Source organism: Phacochoerus africanus, chromosome 9 (genome assembly GCF_016906955.1).
Source record: "Phacochoerus africanus isolate WHEZ1 chromosome 9, ROS_Pafr_v1, whole genome shotgun sequence".
Lineage (NCBI taxonomy): Eukaryota > Metazoa > Chordata > Mammalia > Artiodactyla > Suidae > Phacochoerus > Phacochoerus africanus.
Genome location: NC_062552.1, coordinates 90859028 through 90876764, shown reverse-complemented (window position 1 = coordinate 90876764; position 17737 = coordinate 90859028). Strand labels below are relative to the sequence as shown.

At 53.1% G+C, this 17737-nt stretch overlaps 1 protein-coding gene across 1 annotated transcript; it reads left to right on the top strand.

Moving 5' to 3' along the window:
- The first annotated feature begins 366 nt into the window (after window positions 1–366).
- Window positions 367–17114, top strand: KLHL25 (kelch like family member 25). The gene is made up of 2 exons (XM_047797890.1): window positions 367–2224; window positions 15296–17114. Exon 1 carries the CDS (start codon window positions 431–433, stop codon window positions 2198–2200), a length of 1770 nt encoding a protein of 589 aa, XP_047653846.1. The 5' UTR covers window positions 367–430; the 3' UTR covers window positions 2201–2224; window positions 15296–17114.
- The last annotated feature ends 623 nt before the right edge of the window (window positions 17115–17737 follow it).

Here is a 17737-nt window from a genome sequence, read left to right as displayed (position 1 = left end):
GTTGGGCTGGGACTGGACAGCCCATGCAGGAGCCTGGCTGCAGGATGGGGCCACAGAACACATCCCCAGGCAGTGGAAGGTGCCCAGGGCTGCACTCCTTTGTATCGCCCTGCCGCCTTGAGACACCATTTGCTTGTTCTCAAAACCACGAGAGGCAGCCACAGCGCTGAGGTCACCCAAGGAGTTGCATATCCAGAGCTGGTCCCAAAGCAGTTGGGCTGCACCTCAGCCTCTGCACCTGAGTCCTTGGCCATCTGATTGAGCAGCGGGTCCTGGGCTGGGTTTGGCAGAGCTGAACAGAGAGTAGGGGTGGAAGGGGCGGGGCCCCTGGAGATGGGGTGAGTGGGGAGCTGTGAGGGGCACTGGGTCTGGCCCTTCTCACCTGTGGCCTCCTCCCCCCATCCCCCACTCCCCAGCAGGTCAGCTCAGTATGTCGGTCAGCGTCCACGAGACTCGCAAGTCGCGGAGCAGCACGGGCTCCATGAACATCACGCTGTTCCACAAGGCCTCGCACCCCGACTGCGTGCTGGCCCACCTCAACACGCTGCGCAAGCACTGCATGTTCACCGACGTCACGCTCTGGGCGGGCGACCGCGCCTTCCCCTGCCACCGCGCCGTGCTGGCCGCCTCCAGCCGCTACTTTGAGGCCATGTTCAGCCACGGCCTGCGGGAGAGCCGTGACGACACGGTCAACTTCCAGGACAACCTGCATCCCGAGGTGCTGGAGCTGCTGCTGGACTTCGCCTACTCGTCCCGTATCGTCATCAACGAGGAGAACGCAGAGTCGCTGCTGGAGGCGGGCGACATGCTGCAGTTCCACGATGTGCGCGACGCGGCCGCCGAGTTCCTGGAGAAGAACCTGTTCCCGTCCAACTGTCTGGGCATGATGCTGCTGTCCGACGCCCACCAGTGCCGCCGGCTCTATGAGTTCTCCTGGCGCATGTGCCTGGTGCACTTCGAGACTGTGCGCCAGAGCGAGGACTTCAACAGCCTGTCCAAGGACACCCTGCTGGACCTCATCTCCAGCGACGAGCTGGAGGCGGAGGATGAGCGTGTGGTCTTCGAGGCCATCCTCCAGTGGGTCAAGCATGACCCGGAGCAGCGCAAGGCGCACCTGCCTGAGCTCCTGCGTGGTGTGCGGCTGGCCCTGCTGCCGTCCGACTGCCTGACGGAGGCCGTGTCCGGCGAGGCCCTGCTCATGGCTGATGAGCGCACCCGGCTCATCGTGGACGAGGCGCTGCGCTGTAAGACACGGATCCTGCAGAACGACGGCGTGGTCACCAGCCCCTGCGCCCGGCCGCGCAAGGCCGGCCACACGCTGCTCATCCTGGGCGGCCAGACCTTCATGTGTGACAAGATCTACCAGGTGGACCACAAGGCCAAGGAGATCATCCCCAAGGCAGACCTGCCCAGCCCCCGCAAGGAGTTCAGTGCCTCAGCCATCGGCTGCAAGGTCTATGTGACAGGGGGCCGGGGCTCCGAGAACGGGGTCTCCAAGGACGTGTGGGTGTACAACACCGTCCACGAGGAGTGGTCCAAGGCAGCGCCTATGCTGATCGCCCGCTTCGGCCACGGCTCAGCCGAACTGGAGAACTGCCTCTACGTGGTCGGGGGTCACACGTCCCTGGCTGGCGTCTTCCCAGCCTCCCCATCTGTCTCCCTGAAGCAGGTGGAGAAGTACGACCCCGGGGCCAACAAGTGGACGATGGTGGCCCCGCTGAGAGATGGCGTCAGCAACGCCGCTGTCGTGAGCGCCAAGCTGAAGCTCTTTGTGTTCGGGGGGACCAGCATCCACCGGGACATGGTGTCCAAAGTCCAGTGCTATGACCCCTCGGAGAACCGGTGGACAATCAAGGCTGAGTGTCCCCAGCCCTGGCGGTACACCGCCGCCGCCGTGCTGGGCAGCCAGATCTTCATCATGGGAGGTGACACGGAATTCACGGCTGCCTCAGCCTACCGCTTCGACTGCGAGACCAACCAGTGGACTCGGATTGGGGACATGACAGCCAAACGCATGTCCTGCCATGCCCTGGCCTCGGGCAACAAGCTCTACGTGGTGGGGGGCTACTTTGGGACCCAGCGGTGTAAGACCCTGGACTGCTATGACCCCACCTCGGACACGTGGAACTGCATCACCACTGTGCCCTACTCGCTCATCCCCACGGCCTTTGTCAGCACCTGGAAGCACCTGCCTGCGTGAGGAGCAACTGCAGGGCCCAGCCAGGTGAGCCCCTTTCCTCCCAGGCCTGTTCCCACTTGGGGTAAAGGTTGTGTCTTCCAGGGAAGGCTGGGTGGGACAGCAGGTGACTGGGGGGTTCTGGGGGCCTTTTTTCACTCTGGAGCCAAAGTCTGGCTCTGTCCCTTACTTGCAAGTTGATCTTGAGCAAAGCATGTACTCCTTCTGCCAAAAGGGACATGTCCCAGACATGACTGCAGGTTACAGTCATTGGGGATCTTTGCTAATCCTCCGTGGAGTTTAGGCCAACCCATGAACTCTGGAGAGACGGCCTCTAGGCAAGGGCATCCTCTCTCTGACACCAACTGCGAGGGAGGGGTTGTGCAGAACCTTCTCAGATCCAGCCCTCACTCAAGGACTCAGGAGTGCACTGAAGGTGTATGTTTATAATTGTGGTTTATTATGGGGAAAGGATACAGATTATGATAAGCACAGGACAGAGATGCAGGGGGCAGAGTCCTGGATGGGGGTCCAGATGCAAGGCATCCCTTGTCTGGCCCCCTTGAAGTCAAGACAGCATTATTCTCCCAGCGTCAATGAGTGACAGTACACACAGAATACTGCCCACCAGGGAAGCTCACACAAGCTCTGGTGTCCAGAGTTTTTAATCAGGGCCCCATCATTGCACAGGCATGATTGATGGATTGTCTGCATGGTTACTGTCAAGTCAGCTGGTCCAGTGTGTCCCAAAGCCCTCACCCTAAGTCACACAGATGTGGCCGCCCTGACCCTAAACAAAGACACTCCTATCAGGTGTCATGAAGATCACCTCCCAAAAGCCAAGGGCAAAGGTCAAACCTTTGGGCAAGGCTAAAATATTTTTTTTTCAATTTAATTTTTATTTTATATTTGAGTATAGTTGATTTACAATGTTGTGTTAGTTTCAGGTGTATAGCACAGTGATTCAGTTATACATTCTGTTTTTGTGCTGGTACTGCACTGTTTTCATCACAGTAGCTTTGTAGTATAGTCTGAACCAGGGAGCCTGATTCCTCCAGGTTCATTTTTCTTTCTTAGGTTTGCTTTGGCTGTTCGGGGTCTTTTGTGTTTCCATACAAATTTAAACATTTTTTTGGTTCTAGTTCTGCAAAAAATGCCATTGATAATTTGATAGGGATTGCATTGAGTCTGTAGATTGCCTTGGGTAATATAGTCATTTTGACATTCTTGATTCTTCTAGGCCAACAACACAACATATCTTTCCATCTGTTTGTGTCATCTTTGATTTCTTTCATCCATCTTACAGTTTTCAGAGGTCAGGTCATTTGCCTCCTTAGGTTTATTCCTAGTTATTTATTCTTTTTGATGTGATGGTAAATGTGATTTTTTTCCTTAATTTGTTTTTCTGATCTTTCACTGTTAGTATATATAAATGCAACAGATTTTTGCATATTAGTTTTGTATCCCACAACTTTACTAAATTCATTGATGAGGTCTAGCAGTTTTTTGGTGGAGTCTTTAGAATTTTCCATGTGTAGTATCATGTCATCTGCAAACAGTGACAATTTTATATCTTTTTTTCCGATTTGGATTCCTTTTATTTCTTTTTCTTCTGATTGCTGTGGCTAGACTTCCAAAACTATGTGGAATAAAGGCAATGAGAGTGGACATCCTTGTCTCATCCCTGATTTTAGAGGAAAATGCCTTCAGCTTTTCACCATTGAGAATGGTGTTAGCTGTGGGTTTGTCATATATGGTCTTTATTATGTTGAGGTAGGTTTATTCTGTGCCCATTTTCTGGAATGTTTTTGTCATAAATGAGTATTGAATTTTGTCAAAAGCTTTTTCTGCATCTATGAAGATGATCCTACGGGTTTTAATTCTTCAGTTTGTTAATATGGTGTGTCACCCCGATTGATTTGTAGTTACTGAAGAATCCTTGCATCCCTGGGATGACTCCCACTTGCTCATGATGTATGATCCTGTTAATATACTGTTAGGATTTCGTTTGCTAGTATTTTGTTGAGAATTTTTGTGTCATCAGTGATATTAGCCTGTAATTGTGTGTGTGTGTGGTATCTTTGGTTTTGGTATCATGGTGGCCTCATAGAATGAGCTTGGGAGTGTTCCTTCCTCTGCAGTTTTTTGGAATAGTTTCAGAAGGATAGGTCTTAACTCTTCTCTAAATGTTTGATAGAATTTAATTTTAATGTTGTCCTAGAGGTCTCTGAGATTGTCTTCATCACTTTTTATTCTTTTTTCTTTATTCTGTTCCATGCCAGTGATTTCCACCACTCTGTCTTCCAGCTCACTTACTTGTTCTGTCTCAATTATTCTATTGGTTTTTTCTAGTGTATTTTTCATTTCAGCTATTGTATTGCTCATCTCTGTTTTGTTCTTTAAGTCTTCTAGGTCTTTGTTAAACATTTCTTGTATCTTCTTGGTCTGTGCATGCATTCTTTTTCCAGGATCTTGGATCATCTTTACTGTCATTACTCTGAATTTTTTTTCAGGTAGATTGCCTGTCTCCACTTCACTTGGTGGTTCTTCTGGGATTTTATCTTGTTTCTTTGTCTGGAACATATTTCTCTGCTGTCTCATTTTGTCTAACTTTCTGTATTTGTGGTCGCCTTTCTACAGGCTGCAGGACTGTAGTTCTTCTTGCTTCTGGTGTCTGCACCCGGGTGGGTGAGATTGGTCCAGGGGCTTGTGCAGGCTTCCTGGTGGAAGGGATTGGTGCCTGCCCACTATTGGGTAGAGCTGGGTCCTGTCCCTCTGGTGGGCAGGCCCGTGTCAAGTGGTGTGTTTAGAGGTGGCTGTGAGCTCACTATGACCTTAGGCAGCCTGTATACTGATGGGTGGGGTTGCTCCTGCCCTGATGGTTATTTTGTCTGAGGTTACCAGCACTGGAGCTTGCAGGCTGTTGGATGGCACCAGGTCTTGGTGCCAAAATGCGACCTCCAGGACGGCTCATGATCAATATTCCCTAGGACCTCTGCCACCAGTGTCCCCACAATGAGCCACAGCTGACCCTCGCTTCTCCAGAAGCAAGGTAGATCTACAGGTAGGTCTGGCCCGGATGTTTATGGAGTCACTGTTTTGCCCTGGGTCCCAGTGTACATGAAACCTTGTGTGCGCCCTCCCAAGAATGGAGTCTCTTTTCCACCAGTCCTATGGCGCTACTGCACTCAAGCCCTACTGCCTTCAAAGCCAAATACTCTGGGGGCTCCTCTTCCCAGTGACAGACCCTCAGACTGTGGAGCCTAATGTGGGGCTCAGGACTCTGGCTCCTGTGGGAGAACCTCTGCAATATAATTATTTTCCAGGTTGTGAGTCATCTACCTGGCGGGTATGGGATTTGATTATATCATGAAAGCACCACTCCCCAATCTTGTTGTGGCTTCTTTGTCTTTGGATGTAAAACATCTTTTTTGTTATTTTCCAATTTTTTTTGTTGATGATCGTTTAGCAGTTAGTTGTGATTTTGGTGTTTTTGTGAGAGGAGGTGAGTCCAAGTCCTTCTCCACCATTTTGTCCAGAATCAAGGGGCTGCTTTTAGCTTGGATGTTTGCTGCCTGTCTCCTCAGTGTGTGCTGTCTGTTATCCCCTTGCTATGGGCTGTGCAGGTGTAGCAGCCTTTGTGCACTCCCGGGATGGCAGGGGCAGTGCTTGGCACCTGCTTGCAGGTCTCCTGGTGGTGGCTGCAGCCCATGCACACCCGGGACAGCAGGGATAGCGCTTGTCACCTGCCTGTGGGTCTTTTAGGGAGTGGCAACCCACATACTCTCAGGACAGTGGGGGCAGCTTGGTACCTGCTTGTGAGTCCCGCAGCAGCAGCAGCCCGTGCCTGCCTCTAGAGCCCACGATGGCGGTGGCACCGAGCTCTCCTCGATGGTGTCCTGTTTCCTGAGCGCCCTGACAGGGAAAGCAGCTCTTATGGCAGCCCCGGCCCTCTCCTTGCACACCCCCAACAATGGTGCCTTGCTTCTCTGGAGGACCCAGGTTTCTAGTACACCCCCAGCTGCCTCAGTCCAGCCTCTCCCTCAGTCCAGTCTCCAAGCAGCCAAACCTGGTCCTCCCTCTCCCGGGGTTTGACCTCTGAAGCCTGAGCTTCAGCTCCCAGCCCCCACCCATATCAGTGGACAGGTGTCCCAGGCGGGAGCTCAGGGCAGCAGTGCCAGGCTTCTGTGCAGGCCACTCTGTGATTTGCCTTCCATAGACCAGCTGCTGTGCTCTCCTCCCAGGCTCCGGAGCGCTGGCTCCATGCAGGCTGATCTCCCCACTGGCGTGGGGACTTCCCAGGATGTGGGGTACCTTTGTTCCTTCACAGTCCTCTCCCAGGGGTGCAGGCTCCATCCCTATTCCTTCCTTTCTCGCTCTCTTTTCTTCCTTTTTCCTTTTGTCGGACCCGGTTACGTGGAGGGTTTCTTGCCATTTCAGAAGTCTGAGGTTTTCTGCCGGTGTTCCGTAGATGTTCCGTGTGAATTGTTCCACGTGTAGATGTGTGTGTGTGGTTTTTTTTAAGGAGTTTCCCAGGTTAGGGGTCTAATTGGAGCTGCAGCTGTCTACACCACAGCCACAGCAAGGCAGGATCTGAGCCGCATTTGCGACCTACACCACAGCTCACAGCAACGTCGGATCCTTAACCCACTGCGCAAGGCCAGGGATCGAACCCACAACCTCATGGTTCCCAGTCAGATTTGTTTCCACTGTGCCATGATGGGAACTCCATAGATGTGTTTTTAATGTATTTGTGGGAGGAGGTGTGCTGCGCATCCTGCTCCTCCACCACCTTGATCGCTCCCCAAGGTTAAATTCTTCCCTACGCAAATGCGAAGCCCAGGTGCTGCCCCAGACCACGTATGTCAGGGCCTCTGGGGGCCAGGCCTTAGTAGCCTTTGTGGCTCCAGGTGAGTCCAGTGCGTAGCCAGGTGAGAGCCCTGCACCGGGGGCCTGTGAGAAGGAACAAGAGGGGAGTGGGTGGAGCACTCGGAGGGGGGGCACGTGCTGGCTCTGTGGTCCGGTGCCACTCTAGACATCCAGACATCTGGTGTACCAGGGCTCTTGGGTCCTGCCTCTCCTGGAGGCAGCTGCGTGGTCGCCGGTGTGCGAGGGAGCCTCTTGTCCCCCGTTCCCCATCTCCTATCCACCTGCAAGATGGAGAACAGGCCTTTCTCAAAGCAGGCGTCATGAGAAGTGAGGGCAGGCCCCCTGCAGGATTTGCTGCAGTGCTGCCCCAGTTACCCTGAGTTATCTCACTCCCTGTTCCTAGCACCATCATTATATGAAAAGAGGAGGTGACAACAATGCAGGGAGCAAAGGGACATATCTCGGTGCTCTTTGTGGGTGACTGAGGAACTGGGAGACAGGAGATGGGACTTGCCCAGGTTCTTAGGTCAGGAAGGGAGAGGGTGGAAGGAAGGACCAGCCTGTCCCCCGAGGACCTCTTTGGGGGGCCGAGGGGGGCAGGGGGAGCTTTCCTGCAGCCTCTCTGGGGCAGGATCCGTGCAGGTACAGAGATTAGATTAGGGTGTGCCAAGCCAGCCCGCCAGGGGCTCCGGGGCTGGAGTGAGGTGATGGACTTGTAGGCACCAGAGAAGGTGCCCCGTGGCCAGGTTCTGGCCCTTAGCCCTCCTCAGCAACTTGGCCCTTGGGGTGGTAATGTCTGGGGACCCCAGGTTCATGGGAGGCAGGAGATGTGGGTCCAGGCGGCTCAGAGAAGCAGGGTAGGATGGGAGAGCCAGGGTCATGCAGGAGAACCCCGGCCCCGGCTGGTCCTGGCCTCCAAGGTGCTTCTCTGCCCAGTCCCTCCCTGCCCACACCCACCCCAGGCTCCTGCAGCCCTGAGGAGCCAGCCCTCAGCCCTGTGCAGTTCAGGTCACAGGAGCCCCGTCAGGAGCCAGCCTGAGCTGAAAAATTAATTTCCTCAATGACCCAGTGGCTGCTGACAAGAATGCTGAAAGCTCTACACGGCAAAAGCAATCATACTTAGCTGGGATTGCTTCTGAATGGAATCTGATGTTTCAGCTATTAAATCAAATCCAGCCGGGCCTTCGAGGCCCTTAAAGGGATACGTACGCCGGCAGGCCAGGCAGGCCCTGGCGAGGGCATCAGCTCTGTGCATTTAGGGTGTTGCTGTCACAAAGGCCAGCCTGGATGGGAATGGGGCTCTGTTCTCTTTTAAGGTGTCTCTGCCTTGTTTTGTTATTATCTTCTCTCATCCTCTTTGGGAGAAAAGTCTGGCCGGCCAAATATCTTGGGCTTCAAATGGAACATTGGAGTTTCCTTGTTGAGTCCCTGGGAACTGAGGAAGCTGGACTGGTCACCTCTGGGGCCTGATGGTACCTCCCATCTCAGGCTGCCCAGCCCCGGTGGCTTTGACCTTGTCTGGTGTTTGCCCATCCCCGGGACCTTGAAGGGCAGTTCTTCTCCAAGTGGGCCAGGTAGGGGGACAGCTCAGCGGGACCCATTGAGCCCCTTTTCCAAGACTGCCCTTCCTTCTGGGGACATGGAAGGGAAGCAGACATTGACTTTTGGTTCTGACTCTTGCGGGCTTGACCTGAGCTTCAGCTTTCCCATCTGGAAAACAGGAATAAAAATTACATTCCTCATAGTGGCTGAGTGGAAGAGATCAAGTGAGAGGCTGGGTTCAGAGTCAGCTTTTGTACGAGGTCGGTGGGGGTGAAGGGGGGTTGAGAATGGGTTCAGGATGCTTCGGGCGGCAGGGGCCCTGGGCCAGCCCTTCCTGGAAGGGTCCAGCCTCCGCGGTCGGGATCATGCTTTCCTTGAGCCTGGCTGAGGGCCGCACGGGCTTGTTCCTTCGGTCCTCCCTGGTCCATGGCTTGGGTGCTGTGGTCCCAGGGGTGAGACTGTGACAGAGCACTGGGACAGGAGGCTGACGCTTGGGTGTGCCCAGCCTTCCCTTGGCTCCCGGGAAATGGGGCCGTCTGGCAGAAAGGCCACCCTTCCCTGCTGCTGCTGAGGCAGCTGTCAGTGCTGCCAGGACCCGCTGGAGGAGTAGCTCCCACCTGGAAGGCCCCACACCAGGTTCTAAGGGCTCAGGAGCGAGGGGCAGCAGGTGGCCTTGGTGTGGGTGCTGCCCACCAGACATGGGCCCGGTGTGGCTGCTGCCCTGGTGATGGGTGTGGAGGGGGTGGGAGGGGTCCTGGGACAGCAGTGGTGGGTGAGGGGCTGGGCCCCAGCCCTCTCAGTGAGGATGAGCAGAGATGTGGCGTGCCTGCTGTGCCTGCCACCCACACTCCCCCACTGCCCCCAGCCTGGCTGCCAGCTAGGAATCCCTTGGGTCCAGAGCTGCGGCCAGAGAATGGGATCTGTACCCAGCCCATCTTCTAAGTGCCCCTCCTGATCCCTACAGGTATGGGATCGGCCAGGGGTCCTGCCTGCAGTGCCTCTTGGGTTCCAAATCACTCTGTCCATCCCTTCAGGGACCACCAGCCAGAGGTGCCCTGTGCTCTGCGGCTCCTCCTTGTCACCCTTGGTGACTTCCCTGGTTGTCCCCAAGGGTCTTGTTTCCTCGTCTTGGACACCAGCTGAGAATTCTGGGTGGTGCCTGCGTCCATGCTGAGTGCCTCCGTCCTGAGTCCATTCAGTCCTCTAGGAAGCGTTTGTCGTAGGCGCTGCTGTCACAGAGCTGGCACCTGAGAGTCAGGGTGGGTGGTTGGCAGCAGACTAACAGCTCATAAGAGTTGGAGCGGGATCTGAGCCCCAGACGTGCCCAAGACCTGCAGGTGTCTTGAGAGGCCTGAGTACCTGGCAGCCCCACGTCTGCACCCTGGCAGCAGACATGGGCCGGCATGGGTGCTGCCCGCTGGTGGGTGTGGAGCGCTATGTTGGAAGCTGAATGCTGGCAGGATCTCCAGAGCCAGCCCTTAGCTCCCACGTCACAGATCCTTGTCTCTAGGTGACGGTGGCTGGGAGGCCCCTGGAGCTGGGGTGGCACCCACCTCCCTGGTTACCCGCCAGGTGTAGACTGGCGTGAACGTTTTTTCCTCTTCTCCCCCACTGAGCTCCCCCAGCCCCGCCTGGGCTGCCGTCTCTAGAACACTGGGGCCAGGGCCAGGCTGCCAGGAGCCCTTCTTCTCCTCCTGGGCATTGTCGGGTCCAGCCGATTGAGGTGCTGGGGCATGGGCTCCATCCCAGCTCTGGGATAGGCTCAGCCCTTTAGTCCCCTGTGGGGCCCACAGGGGCTCGGTCGCTGCCGCAAGTGGTGAGGGGGGATGATTCAGCACATTCTGTCCTGCCTTAAAAGAAATCACTGCCAAGAGGAAACCCCAGAGCCCAGGATTCAGGGCTGGGCCTGGTGTGGCAAGGAGGGAGCCCAGGGTGGGAGGTCAGGCCTTTTGAAACACGTCTGCCCATCTGTCCGCACACTTGGTCTCCCATTCTGCCTGCCTTCACCAGGGGCATGATCAGGTGCCCACCACCATTGGTGGTACAGTCCGCAAAGCAGGCCCCCTTCCAACAACCCATGGGCCAGCGAGGGCAGTTATGAGGTTGACCTGGGCCTGCTGCGCACAGATGGTGCCAGACGACCACTGACCCCACGTCTGCTCTGCAAGGTAGTGGAGAGTCCTGTCAACTGAAAAAAGCTAAAGGGTGAGAATCTTGTTTTATTTGGTGGACAAAACTGAGGACTTAAAGAAAGGAGTTCCCACTGTGGCTCATCGGGTTATGAACCTGACCAGTATCCATGAGGGTGAGGGTTCTATCCCTGGCCCCGCTCAGCAGATTAAGGATCTGGCGTTGCCGTGAGCTGTGGTATAGGTCACAGAGACAGCTTGGTTCTTGCATTGCCAAGGCTGTGGCATAGGCTGGAGGCTACAGCTCCGATTCAACCCTTAGCTTGGGAACTTCCATGTGCCACAGATGTAGCCCTAAAAACCAGGGGGGAAAAAAAAAGAAAAGAAAAACCCTGAGGACTTGAGCCCAGGAGAGCATCTGAGAGAACTCAGAGACCACCTGCTCTGAAGAGGCAAGGGGGGAGCCAGGAGCTATAGGGGTTTTTGCAGCAGACGCAGTAGTCAGAGCATCGAAAGACTACTGTTAATTCAAGACAACGAGGCATCTCAAGTGAAGGAAAGTAGCATTTTCTATGTATGGGAAGATGCAAGAGTGTGGCTCACTGCCATTATTCCTTTGACTCAATCTCTGGGGCCAGCATCCTGTGCTTCTCACCCAGAGTCTCCTCAGGGTGCGTTTTCCAGGGGTGGCCGCAGTGGCTGATGGCTTGATGGCAGGCATCCTGTTTCTGAGCTCCCTCAGAGCTCACTGTTGGCTCTAGTGTGATGGCCTCGTGGCGGCAACATCCTTTCTTTGCTGATATGGCAGGCAGCATTTTTCATGGATGGTCCCATTTCACAGATGAGAAAACTAGGCGTCGAGAAGCAGCTGCCAAGAATCCCAGTGGCCCAGTTCGGGATGGGCTTGAGATGCACCTGAGTGATCTGGGAGGGAGTCCAGGAGGTGGCAGTGTGGCTCCCCAACTCCTCTATCCTCAGGGAGCCACCTCCTCAGCAACTCAGGACAGCCTAGAGGGGCACACCCCAGGGCAGGGTCCCACAGCCCCTCACCCCTAGCATAGGGGGCTCTAAGGCTTGGTTTAGGGGAACCCCATGTCCACCTGGCGTGCTGGGGCCTAGGCACCTGAGCTTTGGACTCACCACCTTAGAGCATCTCAGGATGTTTAGGCTCCTCCGACCCAGCTTCTCTGGCTTGCGAAGAGCTTAGCAAGATATAGGGGGCCCTTGCCCGCCCCATGAGGAAACTGGTCACCCCGCCCAGCCCACGAGTCTGGGAGCTGGCCGACCCCCTGGGCATGACTGACTTCTGGCAGAGCTTGAGTCCACCTTCCAGAAGACTTGGGAATGAGGGGTGCACCCCACTCGAAGGATAAAGGTCCCACAGGCCCCAGAGCTGGCTTGAACGTTTGTCATTGTAATGTTACTGAAACACCTACAGACTTCAAAGTCACTCCCCTAGGCTGAGAGTGCTTTCACAGCTATAAAGCCAAGGCAGACAGACAGGTGAACATACCCAAAGCTGTCACACCCGGAACGCAGTCACTATTAACTGATGCTTTGCTGAGGCTGTGTTGTCTCTGATCTTGGATGTCTGGATGTGAGGGCTTCAGGAGAACTCGGCCTGCCTATGTCGGGGGGCCACCTTCTCTTTTTCATTTCAGAGCCTCCTTGGGCATGAGGAGGGGACATCATTTGTGTCCTGTGACACAAACCTGCCTCCTTCATTTAGGGCTGCCTTTAAGCCTGTGACATGTATAGTGCGGTTCTGCCTCGGAAATGGCACGTGGACGGGCAGGGGTGGGCACAGGAGGACAGAAAACCCTTGGCAAGAATCCCCATTCCAAGAACTCCAGAGAACTTGGTGGTTTTGTTTGGGTTTTTAAAAATTGTAATTGATTTACAACGTTGGGTTGATTTCTTGCTGTATAGCCAAGTGACTCAGTTATATACGAACACACATTCTTTTTTATAGTCTTTCCCATTATGGTTTACCCCAGGATATGGAATGTAGTTCCCTGTACCAGACAGTAGGACCTTGTTGTTTATCCCTTCTATATATAATAGTTCATCTACTAACCTCAAATTCTCAGTCCATCCCTTCCCCACTTCCCTCCCCCTTGGCAACTACAAGTCCATTCTCTGTGTGTCTGCTTCTGTTTTGTAGATAGGCTTATTTGTGCCACATTTTGGATTCCACATATAAGTAATATTATACAGTGTTTGCCTTTCCTTTTCTGACTTAATGTGATAATCTCGAGTTGCATCCATGTTGCTGCAAATGGCATTATTTCATTCTTTTTTGTGGCTGAGTAGTATTCCATAGTATATATATACCACATCTTCTTTATCCATTCATCTGTCAGTGGACATTTACATTGCCTCCATGTCTTGGCTATTGAGAAGAGTGCTGCTGTGAACATAAGAGTGCATGTATCTTTTTGAATTATAGTTTTGTCCAGATACATGCCCAGCAGTGGGATTGCTGGGACATGAAGTAATTCTATTTTTAGTTTTCTGTGGATCTGCCCTATGTTTTCTGTAATGGCTGCACCAACTTACATTCCCACCTACAGTGCAGGAGGGTTCCCTTTCTCCACACCCTCTCCAGCATTTATTTGTAGACTTATTAAGGATGACCATTCAGACTGGTGTGAGGTGGTACCTCACTGCAGTTTTGCTTTGCATTTCTCTAATAGTGATGTTGAGCATCTGTCTTTTCATGTGCCTACTGGCCATCTGTCTTTCTTTTTTGGAGGAATATATTTAGGTGTTCTGTCCATTTTTCGATTGGGTTGTCTGGTGGTGGTATTGTTGAGCTGTATGAGCTGTTTGTGTATTTTTAGAGAAGCCCTTTGTAGATGACATCAGTTGCAAATATTTTTTCCCATTCTGTGGGTTGTCTTTTTGTTTTGTTGATGAGTTCCTTTGCTGTGCAAAAGCTTGAAAGTTTGGTTAGGTCCCATTGGTTGATTTTTGTTTTTATTTCTATTGCTTTGGGAGACTGACTGACCTAAGAAAACATTGGTATGATTTATGTCAAAGAATGTTTGGCCTGTGATCTCTTCTAGGAGTTTTTTTGGTGTCTTGTCTTATGTTTAAGTCTTTAAGCCATTTTGAGTTTATTTTTGTGCATGGTGTAAGGGGGTGGAGAACCTGTTTTGTATTTTTTTTATTTTATTGAAGTATAGTTGATTTAGAAGCTTGTGTTAATTTTTGCTTTACAGCAAAGGGCCTCGGTTATACATATTCTTTTTCCTGTTCTTTTCCATTATGATTTATACAGGATATTGAATATAGTCCCCTGTGCTATATAGTAGGACCTTTTTATCCATCCTTTTGTTTCCATCTGTTAATCCCAAATGCAGCAATCCACCCCTCTTCCCCCTTGGCAGCCACAGGTCTCAGATAACCTGTTTTTAAAATAGAAGCCCACAGGGATTCAGCTGTCTATCACCCTCCATCTCTATCCTGAGCATCCCCCCCCCCCACCCCTCCTGGTCCTTCTTGGGCCTGCTGTATTCTTTCTTCTCCAGGTGATCAGCCCTGGAGCTGCTGCTCCAGCCAAGGGCATATCCCTGCTCAGAGTCGGGCCAGGGTTACACTGCACAGTCATTGTGGGTTAGACTTTAGAAATGACCACACTGGCCAGGTGGTTTTCTTAGTGGTCTCCAGGGCATTCTATACCAAGCCTTTCACCTGCATTAGGTGACTCCGCCATGCTCTGGGAGGCAGGTATCTATGCTCATTTTCCGCAGGAAAACGCAGATGCCATACTGATGGAGAACCAAGCACTGGAGGGTGAGCTTCCTGACCACAGGGACTGTCCTGCCTAGCTCACCCCTGCCTCTGTCCTGTGGGGCCTGGTTTGAGAGGCTGTGCACAAAATATTTGTTGAGTGCAGGAATGAACATGCAGGCTGCTGCCCACAACTGTGCTGTTCTTCCTGATGGCATGGCTCCTGGCTATAACCTTGTCTGCCCTCCTGCACTATTTCCCCCTCACTGGCCTACATTCAGATTCTCAAAAGGGCCAGATTCCCACCCCCAGAGCCTTTGCACATGCCATTCCTTCTGCCTAGACGGCTGTTTGCCCCTCTTGCAATCTGTCTGTCCTTCAGGGCTCAGGTTAAATATTACTTCCTTCCCACACATTCCACCAAACTAAAAATCCTGGTTCTAAGCTCTAATTTTTTGTTGTTCACATATAGCTCTTCTCTCTGTACAATGGCTGTATACAGTTGTTCATACAAGCCTGCAGTTTCTCCCACTGGAGGACACTCTGGGATAGTAGCTGTGTCTGGCTGTTTCCCTGGGCCTGGCATGGTGCCTGCTGTGTTGAGGGTGCTGAGGGCACATGGCCAGAGGGACTGAATGAACTAATGAGTAGTCTCCATGGTCTAGGTGAAGAAAGCATGGTTCGAGGCAGTGACAGCATTGCTCAGGGCTGCATTGCTGGTAATTCTCACACCCAGGCTTGAGTTCCGGCTCTTACACGTGGCCTCCTAATCATCACCTGCTTCCAGGTTTGGACAGAACAGCGTGGGCCTGATTCACATTTTCTCTCTCTCGTTCCTCTACAGACTCTGCGTGTTTCTTCCCTCCCCATGGCTCCAGCCCTCCTGTCCGATGGTGGCCCTGACCCTGTCTGCCACAGTGGGAAGCTCAGTCTGGCCCTGGGCCAGCACTTTAAGTGGCCAGAAGCCGGTCCTTCCAGCCCTGAGCTTCAGAGAAGAGAAGTGTCTCCAGTGCCCTGTGTGTCCAGCTGAGGCCTTTCCTGCTTTGCAGTGGTTTGTGGGGGAGAGGACCTTCCAGTGGGGAATGGACGGATACCAGGACCCCCTCGGCCTCCAGGAGAAGGACAGATTTGCCAAGCCTTGAGGTCACCTGTTTCAGCAAGTCCTGGATGAAGGTGGGGGTGGCAGCACCGATGGCATGGCCTTTGGCTCAGGGCTTCTCTGTCAGTGTTGTAATGTCTCCCCATGGAGGATGGCTCAGGCTTCTGCGAAATGGGTGCACCAGGGCTGAGAGCAGAAAAGGTGCTGTGGAGAAAGTCTACACATGAAGGGAGGGAACCCTTCTGTGACCTCAGTGATGGCCACAGGCTTCATTAGCAAACTGACACCCAGGCCCGAGAGTCGGGCCTTGCCTCCAGTGACCTCACCACCTCCTGGTCACACCAGCACACCCCAGGATGCTGTGCCCAGATAGAGACACCAGTGCACATGGTGGTCCCCAGTGACACATTCTGTCAAATGAGGGGTGTCCTTGGGGCTGCCCCATCACCTCCCCTCAGAGCCCAGCCAAGAGGCAGCAATGACCCCATCTCCTCACAAGACCGCATTGGCCCGAGGATGGGACCCTCCCCTCCAAGACCAGGAGCAGATCTGAGCTGGGGTGTGTAGATGGGTCTCCAGGGCACCCACCATAGATCCCACCAGGTCCAGCCTCATCTCACCTTGGAGGATGACAGCAAGGCCCATGATGACAGTTCCCCAACCAGTGCCCCCTGTCCTGTGGCCTTTAGGTCTTCAGCTGGTAACTGGATCTAACCCTTTTGCCCCCTGAGCTCAAAAATAAGTTTGGTCCCAAGAGAATAGCTTTTCCCACCTACCAAGTCACTGGGTCCCTCCGTGATACATCCTCAGCATCTGGGGTTGTGGAGAGGTTGGTGCCTGCCAGCAGCCTTCCTCATACCTAATGTTAAGGCTGGTCCTTCATTGGCCTCAGTGCTTTGTTGGACAGGACAAGGCTTTTGGTGCCTGGGCTAAAACCTGTGACTTCCCAGGCTGGCTGCCATATGCAGTGATGCAGAATTGGGCTTCAACATGGACTTAACTGTTGATGAGGCCAGCTGCTTTCCATAATTGGGCTCTGCTCCTTATAGCGCCTCCATGCTGGTGCTCTTCCTGTGGGCATCTCCTGGGGCATAGGAGCCTTTGGCCACAGGCTTCATTAGCAAACTGACACCCAGGCCCGAGAGTGGGTGGCTGGCATCACCCATGGATGAGCATCAGCCATAGGCCATCAGCATCTACTTGGGAAAAAGCAGAAGGTGCATTTCCAGGTTATTGGGACCTCACCTATATCAGAGGCCAGCCTCTGGCTTTCAGTGCATTGTTTCAACCACCCAGAGGCCAGGTGAGTGTCCGAGGAAACGGCTCTGCCTGAGAAGTCAGGGAGGCCCTGGGGCTGGTGTCAGAAGCTACAGGGCTGAGGTAGGGAAGCAGCATCTCTCGGTCCAGAGCTCACCCTGCCTGAGGGCTTCTGTGGCCTGTTGGATTGTTGGGCTGAGATAAGCACCCATCTCACAGCATAAAGGACCTTGCAGTGGTGCTTTCCCTAGAAGTTGTGTTGCTTTTGTCTGTTTCTAACTTAATAAAAGAGTTGAGAAAAATCTTGCTTTCCTTGGATGCAGAGGTCAGTCTTGGGGGACATAAGGCACAGGCAGACTCAGATAACTCCCCTCTCCAAGCCAGCTCACAGTCTGCCTCTCTAGGGGTGCAGGAGCCAGTGGAGAGGGCTTCCAGTCCTCAGATTATTTCATCATCAGAAGCCTTTACATTGAGTCTCATGTAGAACCCTGATTACTTTCCTAAAAACCCCCTGTGTGAAGAACTCTTAAGTCGAAGGTATAATTCTGTTGATTTCCACATGCTCCTTTTTATGCTGTGAGCCACCAGTTGATACTCTTGTGTGATGATTACAAGTTCCATTAAGGCAGACATCCTTACTCCAGTAGTGGTATCAGTTATCACAACATAGCCTCTGCATTGCTCATGTTCAGCTGCTCTCCTTTCAAACATTTTCATAGCTATTATGAACCATAATATGAACATGGACCTAGACAGGCTGTGACAGCCACAGAGCAAAGAGGAGGCCCTGCCCAAAATCCCACTGCAGGCTCTGGACACCACAACACCAAACACATCCCCTATCAAAGGGACAATGACCAGCACATGCTTAGGAAAGATGAGGCTGGCATCCATACCCTAAACAGCCTTCATAACAAAAATATTGTACTC

Coding starts and splice junctions, on each gene's coding strand:
- KLHL25 (XM_047797890.1), top strand. CDS start 431: ATGTCGGTCAGCGTCCACGAGACTCGCAAGTCGCGGAGCAGCACGGGC.